Below are 20,000 nucleotides of genomic sequence, written 5' to 3' on the forward strand. Positions count from 1 at the left end.
TTCGGTGTATGATTATCTGAGTGTAATGCAATTATTATGTAAGCGAAATGTATGTATTCCTCGTCTTTATAAAGGTTTCCTCAGACTGTCTCGGTGGAACAGTCTGGTTTGTTTACAGTATTTGGTACATTTTCCTTAGGTAATCCTGTCAAGAAAGAAATATTGGTTCGTCTTATGTATTGTTATCTTCAATAGATATGGATGTTAGCTGTTAAGGAATATACATAAGCAATGAAATATGAATCCATCTCATTACATAGTCATTTTAAATGTAAGTGGATGTTAGCTATTCAGTAATATGGAAATTAATTAAAAGTTATGGATTAAGATTTTTTTATAGGTTTCTGATAAACTATGGATGTAAGCTGCAAATAATATGGAGACAAAGAAATATGGGTACCCTAATTTCATAATCATATTGAAGTATAGTATTACGTCATAATCTTTGAATGAAAACGAAGAACAGAGGTTGAAATGAGATGAGTGGACCCAAATTCGAATGAAGGGAGACCTGAGATGGTTAGGGAAAACAGGAGAAGAATGGGACTGCCAAAGCTTGATGGTGGAAAGGAGGAAATGGTTTCTATTATGGAAAAGAGACATTTTATACAAATAGTCAATGAAATTACATGTGGATAATTATTTGAAATGTGTGGGACCACCATTATTTATTTTTTATATTATTGATGTGTATTATGTAAACTCTGTTGGCCTTCTGAACTGATTGTGACCGTTTGTTTTTTATGTAAACGGGAAGGGTTAGTTGCAAGAAACTACGCTTTTTATTTATATGTTTGTTTATTAGCTTTATTTACAATCTAGGACCACTAACCCTACGCAATGCCTTGGGACTGGTTCAGGTTTATAAACACGTATGGGCAGGGTATTATTGGGCGTTCTTACTTTATTAAAATTTACTGAAGCAAGCAACCTCACTAACAAAATGACGAAAATCAAAAGGGTACCTCTAGCTGGAAAAATTGTAGTCTATACTTCATGGTTAACATACTCGGTATTCACTACAGTTTTCAGTCCACGTTGCTCTATTCCATCATCTCAAAGGGTTTCTTCTTACAACCTGCCGTCACGCAATTCTTAAACGTAATCACCCCTCTCGTAGATCTCTGCCCTTTATTTTATGGTTTTATTTCCTCACAGAACGAGTAGTAAATTTGTGTGGTAAGTAGGAAAAATTTGGATCATCTCTCTCTCTCTCTCTCTCTCTCTCTCTCTCTCTCTCTCTCTCTCTCTCTCTCTCGTTGCAAACGCTATTATTTTAGTGTAGGAAATATGAAATAGTTTATTTATGTTACTTCTGATGAATTAAAGGTAATTATTTACTGATTTCTCTGGTAAAGATGGGATTATGTTTCTTGTGTACCATTATTCTGCTAGTGCGTGTACTTTATTACAATACTTCACTGCTTTAAAACTGTTATTCTAGATAATGGTAATACAAAATCAAAAAGCTTATGTGTATTTTTTATCAAGCCTGAATTACTTAATGATTGTAAATTCCTTGTCCCTTTGTCCTCTGTCTGGAACAAAGGTCTTTCTACACCATGACGTGAAGTTGTCATTAACGTGGTTTATTTCTGTCTCCATGTTCGTCTTTGTAGGATTACTTATTAGATAGCAGAGAAATAGTTGATCCTATTAGAGGCTTCCATTAGTGCTAGGCATACGATTTTCACGTCTGCTGACACATTGCTTATGGTTTCATTGCCAAGTTCGTCTCCTTTTATGAAATTATTTTCTTTTCGTTTGTTTCATTTAGCTTGAAGGAAATATCAGACTACTGGAAGATTTTTGAATAGACAATTATTTGTAGAATAAATTATTGGTTGGATAGCGTGGTATTATAAACATTTCTACTTACCTAATTAGTTTTATCGATTAATGTCTCTTAAAACATTTTTTATAGTTCTAGTAGTTACTCCTATAATTATCCATTTTCTCTTTCAGAAATGTAACAGAAAATGGGAAGCAGCGAGTGGGAGGGGTTACTGGAGCGTCGCTTGGCGATACTCCCAGGATCACGTGACCCAGGAGGTGGCCCTATATTGGTCATTCCATTACCTCAAGATCCGTCATGTCATGACGTCGGAAGCATATCAGCCACCGTCAAGTACCTGAAAACGATACCTAGGTAATGATGGCATAAGTAACACACTGCCGAGAAAATGGTAGAGCATAGTCATATTGCTTGGAATTTAATTAAGATTTATCATCTTTTAAGGTTAGTAATAGGTTCGCACTAACTCCACTAACCCGGCGTCATATCCAATAAAATTTATCGAAGAAAGGAGTTACATTTTGAATTTTCTTGAAATGTTTTCTCATTTACTATATCACATAATTGTGGAATTTGATTTAGATTTTTGCTTGTAAGCCTATATTTATGATTTTCATACTTCTTGCATCAGTTCGCATACCTGTAAATGCAAAGAAATTATGATTTTTTAGCACACGACTACATTATTTCAATTGTTTATGCCATTGACTAGATGTTATTACTAACCAACCTTCGCCCAAAAATTTGCCAATTCCTCCATTACCTTTAGATTTGATCTCCAACCAATCCCCATCACCTACATCAACAAACTATAACATCTGTTAGTCTTTTGTCATAGATGTAATCTGTACCTAACCTTGGACCCACACCAGATTTGAAAACTTGAGTCTTTTTCTAAGACTTTAACTGTAAATGAAATCACGTAGTAAAAGCCCATTACTACAGATATAACTTCCGTAATTCCGTATCTGCAAACTGCATCTTTATCCGTATTGACTCTGGATGTAACAACCATTTAAACTTAGATATAAACACCAGCCAACCTTCATCCACACATTTCCATAACAGCAAAGTCTTTTCCTGTAGATGTAATCTCTAAACAAAACTCTCCCATCTTCTGCAGCGTGAGTTCGAGAGAAAGAGGATGGGTGGTCGTCGTGGATGCTCGCGTGTGCCATTACCGGCTCGTAAAACCTACCGTGAGCACCATCAGGGCCACTCTGGGTTACATCAGGCACCTCTTCGTGGTCCGGCCCGAAGGTTTTTGGGACAAACAGAGGGTCGACTGTAGGAAGAGCGAGGTGGACAATCAGGTATGGCAGGCGATGGATTATTTTTTTCTCTATTTAGATTATTTTCTTCTTAAGTTATAGATGTATTTTTTATTGGCGATATATATATATATATATATATGTGTGTGTATATATATATATATATATATATGTTAGTCTATTTAGATTGATTTATTCTCATGTTAAAGTTGTTTCTATTAATTTGGGTTTCTACAAGCAATGGTTATCTTCCTAAAATTATTTTTTGTTGTCTTAATCTTTTTTTTATATAAGTTGTAACATATTATTCTCACTGAACAGGTCTTATGACATCACTGCCTTCTGCTCCAGGATTATTCGCTATTCGGTGAATAGACGAGAAACTAATTATGTAATTTTTCTACATTTTTGAATTAAAAAAATGCGTTGTTACATAATAGCAGTTTTATGCCAGTAAAAGCTCCTGATCATGGAGCAATCATCATTTTACTAATACATAATAGTGGATGTACTTTCTGTAATTTTTTTTATTAGGGAAAAATTTATTGTAATATTAAACAAGCCTTATGTCAACAAAGAATTCTGTTCAGTAATCAGCCCGTTTTTGAAGAATAGAGGAAATACCTTATATAACTAAATGAGTTCTCAAATGATCCTTTGATAGGTGTCGAGTTAGATGACATGCAGTAAAAATATTACAATCTTTGTTATTTTTGTGTTATCTGTCCTGTCAGAATGGATTTATCCCTGGGGTTCGGGGGTGGGAGGTTGTTGAAGAAGATATTGTGCTGGGTGACTAAACATATACAGCTTCTCTTTTATTACTAACTGGATTATATAATATTTTTGTTATTGTTCATCACTTGAGTACCTAAGTCTGCTGCAAAGATATTCTTTAGTGCAGTAGTACTTCGTTCTCTATGTTGTGGTTAGAATTTTGCGAGTTTTTTATTCATACTTCAAGGAAGATAATGTAAGAAATATTCGAGGCAGCATACTTACATAAGGACCAGTTAACTACTTGTAGGCTATATTAATGCTGTTACACACACAAATAATATATGAATACGCATTCAGTTATTTATGGTAGGATTGATTGAATATTTAGAAAATTGCAGTCTTACATATTTTGACGATTTTGCCGATAGACATTAAATGCAGTAGCCTCGCGCAACTTAGTTTAATTTTTCTTGGTAATAAAACTCCTTGCAGTAGTTCAAATCCTTATGGCGGCCGCTCCGATTTCATGTGCACTCATCGTTTGTTTATTAATCACTTAAACTTTAACTTCTGACTCATGTGCGCGATTTTTAGGGGTGTCTTTATGATATTATCTTGACTGGATGTCTTACAAATTCACAGGTATTATTTTGCAAAGAAATTTGAACGATGCTATCATGTTTTGAATAGGCATCGCCATCTTATATCTGGATTATGTCTGTGTTATCTTCAGCACAACATATAATACTCCTTTCAAATTTAATTAGGGTATGAAGTGTTTAAATTTATACATAATTCAAGCATGATTATCAGCAGTTTGAAGCCCGTTTTACAAGGACACTAACACCACAGTCTTGCTGGGTAGTGGCTTAGTCTCAGCTACTGTTGTGACGCATATCGAAATAACTTTGGCCTTTGTCTTTTTATATAAAATTACAGCATTTTTGTTTCTCCTTTCGTGAAACTATTCATTGGAGAACATGATTCCTCGCTAGAAACACAAGGATCAATTCTGACTATTGATTTAATATTTGGATAATTTGTCTATGATATCTGATATGAAAGTGGGTTTTTTTTTATGAAAATGGAAAGATTACTTGTGCCATGTCCAAAATTTTCAAAATCTATCTAACCTCTTAAAAATGTCCAAATTTATGTTTTTTCGAACAAACATTTCTTACTTTAAAGTTCACGTCTCTTAGTTTTATTTGAATCACACTCTTATACATATTCGTGAAATGCATTTACGTTAAACTAGACCACAGACTGAAATTTTACATATTTCAAAGAGCTGGTCGAAGGTTTTCCTTATGGAATATACTTGAATTGATAAGATTTGCTTGAGTTGATAATTTTTATCAATGTATTATTACAATCCTATAAAAACTGAGTACCCAGGTTCCACATATGAAATGACTACATTTTTTTTTTTCATCTATCTATTTAGCAGTCTACTTGACAACACATGTAAGTATATCCGCGCAAATATGAATATGTATATGTCTTTATTTATTCAAAATTGCAATGTCTTTGATCTTTTTTCTCTTGCAGCCAATATACGTGAGCGTGAGTAAGTTGACTAAATACATGGAGTTGTCGCAGCTTCCTATAGAGCTTGGAGGGACCTTAGAGTACGACCACCAGGCTTGGTTAAAAACACGAAAGGTAGGAGAGAGAGAGAGAGAGAGAGAGAGAGAGAGAGAGAGAGAGAGAGAGAGAGAGAGAGAGAGAGAGAGAGAGAGAGAGAGAGAGAAATTGCTGAATAACTAAGGATTTGAAGATTTATCACTTTTGTAATTTTTATTGTTTTAGCAAAAGGTAAGAGACGGTTGTAAGAATTGACAGATATCCAAGATTTATTGCAATTTTGAATGGCTGATTTGAGAGAGAGAGAGAGAGAGAGAGAGAGAGAGAGAGAGAGAGAGAGAGAGAGAGAGAGAGAGAGAGAGAGATTTTATTAAAATTTCATGGGAACTTCAAGGACCATAGTTACAAACACTATATTTTTTTAAAGGATCCTCAAAGCATATCTTTACGAAATAAAGTTTCCTGAAGAGCCTTCATTGTCATGCGAAGGATATTTAGAAGCCAAAGAATTGAATGAGCTTCTTACTCATTTTATTTTGCTAACTCTCAAATCCTTTGTTTGTTTGGAACACAAAGGAGGTTTAAACCAGTCACGGAGCTCTGCATTTTCCCAGACTAGTATCTTACAAAGATTAGCAGGTTTTCGAGAACTCCTTCAATAGATATTGATATATTTTGACACTAAGTTAATTGTTTTCTAAAGGTCTGAGGCTTAAATACACGTTCAAAAAAAAAATCGTCAAAATTTTGCATCAAATTTTGATGCAAAATTTGAGCGTGTGTGGGACGTTTTGATGTCAAAACGTCCCACACACGCTCAAATTTTGCATCAAAATTTTGATATCAAATTTTGATGCAAAATTTTGACGATTTTTTTAACGTGTATGGGCCCCTTTACTATAGATTGTAAGACTAAAGTTATTTGTTTTCTAAAGCTCTTTCTAAATACTGTAAGACAAGTTATTGGTTTTCTAAAGCTCTTTCTATAGATTGTAAGACAAGTTATTGGTTTTCTTAAGCTCTTTTTACAGATTGTAAGACTGAAGTTATTGGTTTTATTAAGCTCTTTCTATAAATTGTAAGCCTGAAGTTAATGTCTTTCGAAAGTTCCTTAAAACGTATGTTGACAGGAATTATTATGGATTTCCTTATTCATTGCATTACTTGCCATGCTGTATTGTGAAAAAGATATAATTTTAAATACCCGCACACCCTTGATTTCGAAAAATAGTTATTTTCTATGTGACTTTACTATCAGTCAACTAGAAGATATTGTAGTCATGACTTTCCCCGTGAATGTTTGCTAACTTGGATGCGCTCAAAAAGATGTTTATGGTATGACTAAGAAATACCCATATTTTGTTCCTTTTCCTTAGAACCTGTTCCATCAATTGGCCTTTATAAGATTGATAAATAGTTGTATATTTGATAGTGTGTAAACGTTCGTATAAATGTATATTGCTATGTAATTTGGATTAAGCAGTTTATTGACTTGCTATGACCATGCGAATTCCTTACTGCGTTTTCATACTATCATGTGATTCTTTTCAGTAATTGGTGATTAATTATATGAAAAGTAGTCTACCTAAATCCCCTTCATCATTAAAATTTTGACGTTACATATTCACTTTGCTGGTTAAGACAAGTTTTGTACACTTGAAGTTTTCTCCCACGTGTGACTTTATTAACTTTGATCCTCTCATCATAATTGTCATCATCATCACTACCACTACCATCTTGTTTCTGATCATAATAACGTTGATGCTGAATATCAATGACTGCTTGTAACGCCAGTTGGGTAAACCAACGAACTATCTTCATTGTCAGGATGGACGGTTGCCTATCAGTAAACTACGCCAGCTCTGTAGTAGTAAATTTTGAAACATTGGTCCCGTAAATTTTCATCCAATACCTGGAATGATGCTGGTGATGACAGATAAGACACGAAACGGTGATAGATTGTTTTACACTACTACATTGACGATATGAATAACGCAAAGAAATAAAGACAATACTTAGTATGAATGCAAATCAATTTTCGCCCCTAGGGCATCCTTATTTCCTTGCATTATTCGTATCGGCTATGTAGTAAGAGTACAAATATTTTTTAGTCACGTGTATTACCTGTCATCATCATCATCATCATTCTAATTATTGACGATTAAAGTGACATTTGAATAATTCGATTTGATCGTTAACAGGCGTACGAGGAATTTGTGGACGAATGCGAGCGCGCACGACGCGACTTGGAGAGCCTCCAGGCAGAGCTGCGTCGGGAGGAACCATGCAGTAGGGCTTCCACCCTCCACGACCTCCTCTCCGTCAACACCAACACCTACAACACGATCACAGCCAGACCCGCCCTCATCTTTAACATGGGTGAGGAAGATGTTGGGGATTTGTTTGACCTTTTTATTAGCTTAGTTTTTTTTTCTATAAAGTACATGACTCCCCTCCAGTGAATTGTAAATTGTTAATTCTTTTTCTATATAAGTTTGTTGTTTGTATATTAGGAAGAGTTTTTGCTAGTTGTCAGCAGGCATTAATATCGAAAAACATCTATAAACTTAGCCATAAGTCTTGAAGATGTATATTGCCCAGGGATAAAATCATGCCCTCTTTGTGTCATTGATAGATATGCAATAAAATTTATACTCATCTATTTAAGTATCCTAAAATATATCTTAAAATATGTCTTAAACAAAATGAAAATTGTTGAAAATATCTAATAAATTCTAAGTGAAACAGGAGCAGTGAATTTTTTATATTCTTTTCAGGTCAGGAAGTCCTGAAGGTACTAGAGATGGACGAGGAGTCAGGATTTCGAGTGTGTGAAGGGCAAGGGGACGCTGCAGAAGCCGCCTCCAGGGTCAGGGCCATGCTGCATGACCTTCACCTGCTGACCACTGCCGTCGAAGCCTGCTGGAGGAGACTCAATACGGCTTTGGATACCTACATGCAGGTGAGAGAAAGAGATGGACTGAAAAATTACAGACATGCATACGGTGTTTAAGGACTTTTTATTCTGTATATTTTTAAAACATAGAGGTCCCCTTTTTGTTTTTGTTTCATTTGTTGATGTCGGCTACCCCCCAAAATTGGGGGAAGTGCCTTGGTATATGTATGTATGTATATTTTTAGAAATGTACATGTTCGAATAGCCTTTCTTTTTATGATTTCAACTATGTAGATAACTAACTTCATATATGTTTTAAAATTGTTTTTAATAATTTTACTGTTCACTTAAAAAAGATAATGGGGAAAATGGGTTTAGGAACTTAAGAGTAAATTTATGAACTAATTCAGCGCTCACGTTTTCTTAGTACTTAAAATTTCTCTTTTATGGAAAGTATATCTTCATTTCAATGTATTTATAACTCAAAATTGATTATTTAAATAACTTCATATATATTGTAATTTTTTTTTGTTAAACTTTGCTCTTCACTTAAAAACCAGGAAGAAAAAAAATAGTCGAGAGGAAATTGTTTTCGGATTTAATGAGTAAATTATTGATGTAGCCCTCAATGTTTTCTTAAATGAACTCTATCAAAAGATTTCCTTTTTATGGAGAATAGTTCTTCATTTTAATTTATTTATAACCAAGAAAAGCATAATTTATTATTAACGACTTTTGATTGTGGAATTAATAAGACTTTGTTGTAAAGTTTCGATTCATGTTTCTCCTCCAATGATTTTTATGTGCTGTTTTATTTTTCGTTTGACTGAAAAACCAAAGCCTAAGATAAACATCTTTAATGTTACTGAGAGCAAGGAGTGTTGTGGAAAATGATTTATAGAATGTCAAAGTTTGAATCGGTATAGAATTGAATAAGGTAAATAGGAATATGTTGGGAGTGCGTGAATCTAATCTCTATATGTATAATTCCCAATTAAGGTACGGGTTCATGTTAGGAACGGTTTCATCTTATTTTTCATTTTATAAGCTATTCATCTGATTTAGTTTTTCCTTGAATATATAAAATTATCTTTCATTTCCCCTCAGTTCAAACAATATTAAAACCTTCTTCATGTCACCTCTCTTTCCATTCAGGTTCGGGACCTTGAATCAGAGATGAACGACATCGGGAAGTGGTTGGTCTCTGCCGGTCAGACCCTCCTTGCCGAGACCAGCATCGGCACAACAACCGACCAAGCGGAGGCTTTGCTGAGAGAACACGAAGCTATAGAACTCAAGTGCAGGGTAAATGAGAGTGCCAGGAGTGACCCTCCTAAGGGCTATTAGTTTCTAATATTTTACTTCTTGTTTGTTTATTATATTATTATTTTGATTTTGCCAAGAAGTGGCATTGGGTATTTAAATAGTTTCATTCTTTAGCAAACAGATTATAGTTTCAGGTTTTTTCTGCATATACATAACTATTTGGGGAAAATATATATACACATGTATTTTAGAAGGCACCCAAATTCTAATTATTCAGCAGTCAGGATTATAAAACTAATCACTAATAACATTTTATTATTGTAAAAGAAAGTATCAATATACCCCTCATATGATCCAAGCTATTCTGCAATTTTAAATTTCCCCTAAAAAATTGATCGTCCAGGAATTCCCTGACAATATCTGAGTCTATAATTTTTCCTGTTTTTGTTTACATAATCAAATGATCTACAGGAGACATACGGCAGATGGGCTGGGCTAAGATATCGCGTTGAAGATGCCCTTGACAGAGGAGATGGAGACCTTAGGGCCCTGGCTGATCACCGCACCACTACAACAGATCTCCGTTCTCTAAAGGACTACACGGACACCCTTGTCAGGTAGGGCACCGTGTATCTGTGTTTTGGGAATTTTAAGAAGTTTAAGTTTCCATGGCTATCTCCATTGAGGTTTGAGCTTGTCGTGATCTTGTTTGCCTTTAGTGTTTCATCCCTTAAAAAAGATATCTTTATGTAGAATATATGTTTCTATTTCATAAGAGTTTTAGGCTTAGGTTATCGTATTTTAAATTATGTAATTTAGCACAATTTCTTTTCCATGCTTAATGCTAACATAGTAGTGTCTATTTTTTTTTTTTTTACGTTACTTATCTTTGATTTATATGTTTAAACCTTAGCAATTCACGAAAAAAATTCTATGTCACTCAAGTAATCGTTTGTTTTCAGGACTTTTGCGTCACGCCTCGACCGACGCCGCACCCTTATCTTAGCGTCGGTGAGGTTCCATCGCATAGCCCACCAGATGGGTGAGCGCTGCAGCGTCCTCCTGCAGCAGAACCGCTGGCTCCCTCAGACGGATGACGTCGATACGCTGAAGAAGACGCTCAGGGAGCTTACTGCTAGAAAGGAAGCAATTGGTAATTTATATCATAGTCGTTTATTCTTAAGCTTCGCCTGCAATAAATTGAACTTGCAAAAACAGATTTGCTTGCTGTAAAAAAATATTCATTTGTGGTAATAACCTGTTGTGGAAATAGATACCTTCACCAGCATATTTGCACATATAATCAAAATTTTTTATCAAATTAAATTAAGAGAATGATAAAAGATATAGGAAAAATCTATTAAAATATGCTGCTGAAATACAAATACAGAGATAATAAATCAGGGAAGGAAAAGAGCATCGCAGTCGGTGCCTTAAACAATTCATTATTAAACATAAAGCATGTGGATGCACGAGAAAATGATGCAGTACAAAATTTTACTACGAATGCACAAGGCCTTAAGACAAGCTTTCTTAGCATACTCACAGCTGCGAGTTGTCCACTTGCAATCTGTGACGAGGGAGTTGAATTCAAGAGTAAAAAAGTAGAGACTGAACTCAAATATTGAAAAAAAAAAAAAAAAAAAAACGGTACATTATGTTGAAGTACAAAGCCAGTTACTGAATTTCCAGTGTTAGACATGTATTTGATAGGTAATGCAATTTAATTGTATACTGGTAATCACCATCCCAAAATACGGCATTGTATACATTTTGAGTGAAAGTTTCACTTATCCAAAAAGTACTGTTGCTAAGAAATCAAGAAGTTGATGTAAATTCACAAATTTATGAGTGAATTTCCTGTCCCGAAACGTTTCTTTAGTAGGCATGTGATATCCTTGACTGCTTGTGCGTATGTTTGGACTTAGTGTGGTGTAAATCTTTCTTTAAAAAGAGTAATTTATTGATTTCCCCCTTGAGTTTCTCATTTTCTTATACTGTAAATAGCTTTAAATTAAATCATTTCTAGCTAAATATAAGGCCAGAATGATTGTATGATTGCATGATAATTTAGCCACACATTTTAAGTCGTATTCATAAGATCTTTTTGCTGATGATTTTGTTAAATTGATATAGAATACATTTGTTTGATGATATGAAAATGAAATTTGATCCAAAATAAGATTTTTTTTTATGAATTAGGTCCAAGATTAGAATTTTATTTCACATTTTACCTGAAAAATTCCTTTAAATCCGTTGTTTGTGGTAATTCGACCCCTATAGAATCGAAGTGTGTTAAAATAACGTGACACGTTTTTATATTAGCTCTCAGATTACATCTCTGAAATTTCTGAAAAGGGCATAACTTGGTTATAGCTCACATTATTATTATTATTATTATTATTATTACTTGCTAGGCTACAACCCTAGTTGGAAAATCAGGATGCTATAAGCCCAGGTGCTCCAACAGGGAAAATAGCTCAGTGAGGAAAGGGAACAAGGAAAAATTAAATATTTTAAGACGAGCACCAACATTAAAATAAATATCACTTTATAAACTATAAAAACTTTAAAAAACAAGAGGAAGAGATATAAGATATAAGATAGAAAAGTGTGCCCGAGTGCACCCTCAAGCAAGCGAACTCTAACCCAAGACAGTGGAAGACCATGGTACAGAGGCTATGGCACTACCCAAGATTAGAGAACAATGGTTTGATTTTGGAGTGTCCTTCTCCTAGATGAAATTTGTCTTATATTATTGACAAATGAAAGATATCTCACTTTATTGGCATATGGAAGGTTTATAAAATCCACAGGTATTTATTGTCATTAGATTAGTTACCCTTACTAATTCATGAAATGACATAATTTCGTATTTTTCTGGGATTCATTGTCCTCATAAATACCTATAATGAAAATTTGTATGTTTCCTTCTGATTAATTCGTCCAAGAAATCCCTAGAATCAGAACGATAGATACCCAGTGGTCATTCAAATCCAGAGTATATATATATATATATATATATATATATATATATGTGTGTGTGTGTGTGTGTGTGTGTATACATGCATATATATAATATATGTATATATATATATATATATATATATGTGTGTGTGTGTATATATATATATATATATATATATATATATATATATATATATATATATTATATATATATATATATATATATATATATACATGCATATATATACATACATCTATATGAATATATATATATATATATATATATATATATATATATATATATATATATGTATACATATATATAATATATATACACACATATACATACATATATATATTCATATATATATATATATATATATATATATCAGGATTTTATTCTGCTTTAATCTCTAAATCAGACATAATTTTGTAGACTGAAATTATTCAAGCTAGCAAACTTCAAAGGAGGTTTTGCCTTTAATCTCAAAAGTTTTTATTTACCCAGCAATATTTTTTTTTGTAACATATCAGGCCATATAACCATGTTGAACCTCATGATAAAATTATGACATTATTGAGGCTAGGCAAATTTCAAAGGGAGTTTGGTGTTTAATCTTAAAAAGTTTATATTTACCCTGAAATAATTTTGTAACTTTGTTTATACCTCAAGATAACACCATTTGAAATAATCTCCCAGATTACTTAGCCTCTGAGGGCACAAGAGCCGGAGAGAAGCTGCTGGACCTGCTGACGGTGGGCGTGAAGGACCTCTCGGGAAGGGACGTGTCCCCCGACTACACGAACGAGCTCAACCACGTGCACGCCTTACTCACGTCATTACACGAGCATTACGTGCGTGCGGCACGGCAAGCCGACCTGCATAAACTCAGGCTCCAGCAGAATATTCAGCTTCTTACCTGTCACAGAGATGTCAAGCAGGTGCGTACAGTACATTGTTCTCGACTTTAACGATTCGGGATGTGGCATAGCCTACAGGGCGTCGTGTGTGGCGCTCCGTTGACGGTACCAAGGCTCAACCCCATTTGGATTTGGCCTATTGGTATGCCGGACTGGGGTTCGAGTCACGCTCAAGCTCGATAGTTTCTTGTAGTGTCTGCAACCTTACCATCCTTCTGAGATAAGGATGAAAGGTTTGGAGGAGCTTTCCTTGGTCCTAGCTTGGGTGGAGAGAGTCCTAGGGTGCTGATCATATGATACTGTATATGGTCAGTCTATATGGCATCGTTGCGCTAGTATATGGCAATGTCACTTTCACCTGCTTCTGCCTCTAAATCTTTAAATCTGTTTTTTTTTTCTCCTTTTTTTTTATAGCTGGCCAACTTCTTTTACTTTAGGCATATCTGATTCAAGCTTTGGCTTCTAATATTAAGAAAAAAATCTGTTGGAGGATGACACTGCTATTACTACTGATATTAATGATAATGATAACTATGATAAAAATAATGATAGTAATTTACGACAATGAAGCCACAGAAGAACAATCATGTTCTTAATAGATGAGGCTGTATAAAGATACAGTAGTTTTTCCTGTATTAATTCTTATCATTTTCGAAATACAGTTAAAACCCGGAATATCTTCGGGAAGCTTAATTATTATTATTATTATTATTATTATTATTATTATTATTATTATTATTATTATTAGCTAAGCTAAGCTACAATCCTAGTTGGAAAAGTAAGATGCTATAAGCCCAAGGGCTCCAACAGGGCAAAATAGGTCAGTGAGGGAAGGAAATAAGGAAATAAATAAACGATATGAGAAATAATTAACAATTGTTTAAATATTTTAAAAGCAGTAACATCAAAACAGATATTTCATATATAAACGATAAAAAGCCTTATGTCAGCCTGTTCAGCATAAAAACATTTGTTGAAAGTTTAAATATATGAAGTTCTACCGATTAAACTATCCGATTAGGAAAATCCTTCCACAACTTGGTCACAGCTGGAATAAAACCTTTAGAATACTGTGTAGTATTGAGCCTCATGACGGAGAAGGCCTGACTATTAGAATTAACTGCATGCCTAGTATTGCGAACAAGATGGAACTGTCCGGGAAGATCTGAATATAAAGGATGATCAGAATTATGAAAAATCTTATGCAACATGCAAAACGAACTAATTGAACAACGGTGCCAGAGATTAATATGTAGATCAGGAATAATATATTTGTAAGAAAAGGATACCAACAATAATAATTCAAATAATAACGTTGATAATAATGATAATGATGTGCTTGCGAACCAGGAGCTGGGGCATATTGTAATGTTTAAAATTGCATCATAAAAGGTTTCCATAAATTCTATATAGTTTTAAACAGAAAATATGTCATTAAAAGTATTTTTAGATTTCTTTTACTGAATGAATTTAATATTTTTAACTCTCTCTCTCTCTCTCTCTCTCTCTCTCTCTCTCTCTCTCTCTCTCTCTCTCTCTCTCTAACCACATTTACATTGTATTTCCAAGGTTTCTCTTGTATGAAATGGCAGAAGTTTCGCGTGGGGGATGAGCCGATTTTGGCGATGCAGCTTCGTGCAGTGAATGTGCTGCTAGACTGAATATAACAATGCATGAGTAACGCAATACATATTCAAATTGATTTGGAAAGCGGATTGCAAATTAACGTGGCGTTCTAGTGTTCCGAAATTGTTTAAACTTTTTAAAGAAATAATTGGCAAAATAGTGTTAAATAGTAATAGTATTCTGTTATCTGTATTTATATTATATATATAGATTGTATATTTGTTACATATATATTATATATATTAAGCATATATATGTATATATAATATATATGATATATATATGTGTATATATAAATATATATATATATATATATATATATATATATATATATAAATATATATATATATATATCTACATATATATATGTATATATATATATATATATATATATATATATATATATATATATATATATATATGTTGTATGTATATATATATATATATATATATATGTATATATATATGTATATATATACATATATATTATATATAAATATACATATATATATATACATATACATACATATATATATATATATATATATATATATATATATATATATATATACTCTATATATATACACACATACATACATACAACATATATATACATACAACATATGTATATACATATATACATATATATATATATATATATATATATATATATATATATATGTATATATACTGTATATATAAAACAAATGGAAACAAAGAAACCAAAAGAAATCAAATCCAACCCTTGATTACACGTTCACTCTAGTACAAAACGTCTGTCACGAGAGAGAGACAACCAAATGCAGATGCATTAGACCTGGAATTGGGACCAGGTGTTTTATATACACATACCTGTCTGTAAGCGAGTATAACATTATATTAAAAACATTGCTTATCAAAGAGATTATTATTTAAAAATTAGTGTTATCAATTATATCTTAATAATAGTAGTCTATTTTACAATATTATGTTAAGGACACTTATTATCAAAGAGATTATTATTTAAAAACTAGTGTTATCAATTATATCTTAATAATAGTAGTATATTTTACAAAATAATGTTAAGGACTCTGATTATCAATGAGATTATTATTTAAAAACTAGTGTTATGAATAATATCTTAATAATAGTAGTATATTTTACAATATAATGTTAAGGACACTGATTATCAAAGAGATTATTATTTAAAAACTGGTGTCATCAATTATATATAAATAATATTAGTATATTTTGCAATAAAATGTCAAGGACAATGATTATCAAAGAGATTATTATTTAAAAACTAGTGTCATCAATTATATATAAATAATATTAGTATATTTTACAATATAATGTCAAGGACAATGATTATCAAAGAGATTACCACTTAAAGACTCATGTTATCTATATCAAATTAATATTAGTATATTTTGCAAAGTCGTTCATTCTTATGCTTTCTAAATAATGTATTTTTTACAAGCTAGTTCATTCTTTATGGTCTTTCCAGGCACACAAGTGGTTGAAGGCACTGTTGGAAGCACTCGTGAAAGCCCATTCTCACGTGGGACGATCGTCCGAAGAAATCAGACGGCTTAAGTCAGAACACCAGCATTTTCAGGTAGTCATTGCTTGGTTTATAATGGTACATTACTGTTTTGTATTGCAGGTAATGACCATGAACCTTTAACCTAAGGATTTGGATATTTGTCATTTGTTTACATACAGGAGAGAATTAAGTTGGTAATGTCAGGGGCCATGACCTTTGCTGTTGTTATACCGAATGTTAATGTCATGGCATTTTGGGTAAATATAAATAAAAAACACCTATTTATATGCCATTAGTTGAGACATGCATTTTTTTCAATATTAACATTTTCGTTTAACCTTTTTTGGCAATATTTACACTCATATGTATGTTTGTATGTGTTTGTTCAGTATTGAGATCCTTGATGAGATAGTAGGGCTTTGAGATATTTTTGTTTGAAATATTTACATACCTTAATATGTTTTCTGGTCTTACTCTGATTTTTTTAAAAATTATATAGCTATGCTCAACCTTCAATGTGTCTTTTGCTCTGCACTATATTTACTATTGTTTTCACTCTACGCTTCAGCCGTTTCTTTTTTAATTTTATCGCTTCTATTTAGCCAGTTATTTTGATATCTGCTCCAGTTGTCATCCAACCTTTGGCAAAACAAATTCTCAAAATCGGTCTTGTGAATCATTTGTATTTTGATACACTAATTTAGAATAAGAATTATTAAATGGTTTAGTAACTACTTCATATTTATTTTAATTAAGATACTGGCAATCTACCTTTTGATTATATTAACTCATGTACATTAAGTTATTTTTAATTATTATAATTCAGATTTTAATAATATGCTTTATAATAATCATAATTCACCTCTTCTTGAGCTGTTTTATAATAATTCTAATTTGCATCTCTATAAATTACTTCGTAATCATTCCAAATCACGGTAATAATTGATAATTTGATAAACTTTAAAAAATGTAGTATGATGTATGTTTTGATAAACTACTTCAAGATAATTACAATACACACCTTGTATTCGCAAAAAAAGGTTATAATTAATTTTATATACAGCTATATTTTGATGAACTTTAAAAAATATCAATATTTATTGTAATAAACTACTTTATAATATTTAATATACACATTTTGATTTCGCAAAAAGGGTTATAATTCACATTATAAACTGCTACATTTTGATAAACTATTTTAAAATATATATTATTTTGATAAACTATGTTTATTTCAGTGCACATTTTTAATTATCGTAAAAAATTTATATTTCACTAAATGCTACTTTATTTTTATAGAAAAATAACTTTTAACACGAACAGCTGTAAGAAATGTCTAATTTACAACGTCAACCTCTCCTGCAGGAAACCGCAGCAGGCACTTTTGAGTATGGGTACGAGTCTGCCAGGGCGGCTCTCCTGGTGGAGAAGTCCGCCGGAGGAACCGTCCTCTCCGAAAGCCGTCGGATGGTCAGCGATCTGGAGTTCGTGTGGAAGATGTTCATCCAGGGGTCGCAGGAACAGCTGACCAGACTCAGGGTGGCAGGGGTGTTCTTTAGAACGATGGAACAAGTAGGAAACTAAACCTCTCTCTCTCTCTCTCTCTCTCTCTCTCTCTCTCTCTCTCTCTCTCTCTCTCTCTTCTTCTTCTTCTTCTTCTTTTTAACTTGTGGATTGTTCCCTTATTCAAAAAACTTGATTTTTAGAATAGTAGTTACCAATGTGGTCCAACTTTTGTATGATGATGGTAACAGCAATCTGCTTTCATAATGAGTTTTTTTTTTTTTTTTTTTTTTTTTTTTTTTTTTTTTTTTTTTGTTTTGTTTCTTAAATCGGTTGATGTAAGATTACTTTATATTCTTGGATTTGATCTTGTATTTAAATTCCAGGTGTATAGCGGTTATGTTTAATGTATTACTCGAAAGATTATGAATATACTTTAAATATTTTTTGTATACTAACGCACTAGATAAGGAAAATGCAACGCTATACTATCTGTGTTATATTTGCGGTAGTAGTTTATGATTGGATTGTTTAATACCGTTGTTCAGCATCTTAATTTTGTGCACTTTCATTTATAGTAATTTTTTTATTGAGCTTTGTTTGTCGAAGGAAGCTAAAACAAACTTTCATCTTGGCTTTTGTTCAACCTTTCATCCTTCCGCCAAATTTTGGAACTTACATATTTGTTGCGTTTTTTCCTGACTCGTACACCTCCTTCTTTTGAGATACAATTCTATCACTTCTTGGGTATACAATCCTAATCAGGGTTTTTTTTTTCTTTTGTTTTTTCTCTTAGTCTTAAATGGATAAGGGGATTGAGTTTTCAGTTCCATTCTGTTTGGAACAAAATAGTCATAGCCAATATTATATTATAATATTTATAATTTTTTTTTCACAGCACCTGGAACGTTTGGACAACCTGTGCGCCGGTCTAGTCGAGAAGATGAGCGGTCGACAAGTCGCCCAGAACGGGGAAATGAGATCACTCTTGACTTCCAGGGACAGGCTCTTGAGGGAGATCGGTAGAAATGTTCGCCTGGGAAAACTCCTGAAGGAGAGGCTATTGGATCCGTTGGTTCCCAACTACAGGTAAGTTTTTGTAGATCATTGGGGCCCTTTGGCGTTTACCCAAGACTCCTGAAGTATATTGTATGTTGTTCTTTATTTAGTTGTTGGTTTGATATGATTATAAGGGGATCTAGACTCCAGCTTAAGTGAAATTAATTCAGGTGAGTGAGAAACAGCGCACGTAGCAGTGTATGTGAATTGATTTTTCTATATTTCATGACGATTACATGTACTGTAAAAATCGTAATAATCACCATAAACATTTTTGCGTCAGCTCTTCTTTTTGGGTGATTAATTTGAAATGAACTTTCTAATCTCTCCTATCCTATACTCCGTCTCTTTGGACCTGAACTACCATGTCTATCCCTGTTTATCCCCGTTTCCTCTATTTACTGGGCCTTCCTACAGGTCTTCGTCCTGCATTGTAGTATTGATATATGTTGATAATTTTTCTTTGACAATTTCGTTGCCAATACGCTTTGGTGTTTAGATTAATTATCCCCAAAGACTTTTAAGTTGAATATAGATATTATATGTTTGTACATAACCATAATTTATGTAACAAGAAAAATAGATATTTATTATGGCTACAGTTTAGTTGAGCGGCTTAGGTTCGACATATCGTAGCTTAAGATGGAGGACTGACTCTCTCTCTCTCTCTCTCTCTCTCTCTCTCTCTCTCTCTCTCTCTCTCTCTCTCTCTCTCTCTCTCTCTTCCCCCTAATGTATATTTGTGGAAACCCTAGTCCTTTAGTCCCTCAACTCATAAATAAAAGCGTATAAAAGTAGACAGATTAATTTGGCAGAGCGAAAGATGAGTCAAGATGGAGATATTGCAAATGACATCATCACCTG

General features: G+C 33.0%; 1 protein-coding gene across 12 annotated transcripts in view; it reads left to right on the plus strand.

Moving 5' to 3' along the window:
• Positions 1-20,000, plus strand: part of LOC137627785 (uncharacterized) — a 481,638-nt gene that overhangs the window by 90,872 nt on the left and 370,766 nt on the right. For all 12 annotated transcript variants that reach the window (XM_068359127.1, XM_068359129.1, XM_068359130.1 and 9 more), the window contains exons 2-13: positions 1,966-2,149; positions 2,919-3,108; positions 5,338-5,451; positions 7,575-7,752; positions 8,151-8,335; positions 9,425-9,574; positions 10,007-10,152; positions 10,498-10,688; positions 13,203-13,444; positions 16,536-16,646; positions 17,940-18,146; positions 18,976-19,166. In XM_068359127.1, the coding sequence (XP_068215228.1) occupies positions 1,980-2,149; positions 2,919-3,108; positions 5,338-5,451; positions 7,575-7,752; positions 8,151-8,335; positions 9,425-9,574; positions 10,007-10,152; positions 10,498-10,688; positions 13,203-13,444; positions 16,536-16,646; positions 17,940-18,146; positions 18,976-19,166 (2,075 nt within the window). In that variant the 5' untranslated portion in view covers positions 1,966-1,979. The remainder of the gene's footprint in view (positions 1-1,965; positions 2,150-2,918; positions 3,109-5,337; positions 5,452-7,574; positions 7,753-8,150; positions 8,336-9,424; positions 9,575-10,006; positions 10,153-10,497; positions 10,689-13,202; positions 13,445-16,535; positions 16,647-17,939; positions 18,147-18,975; positions 19,167-20,000) is intronic.

Source organism: Palaemon carinicauda, chromosome 35, assembly GCF_036898095.1.
Source record: "Palaemon carinicauda isolate YSFRI2023 chromosome 35, ASM3689809v2, whole genome shotgun sequence".
NCBI lineage: Eukaryota > Metazoa > Arthropoda > Malacostraca > Decapoda > Palaemonidae > Palaemon > Palaemon carinicauda.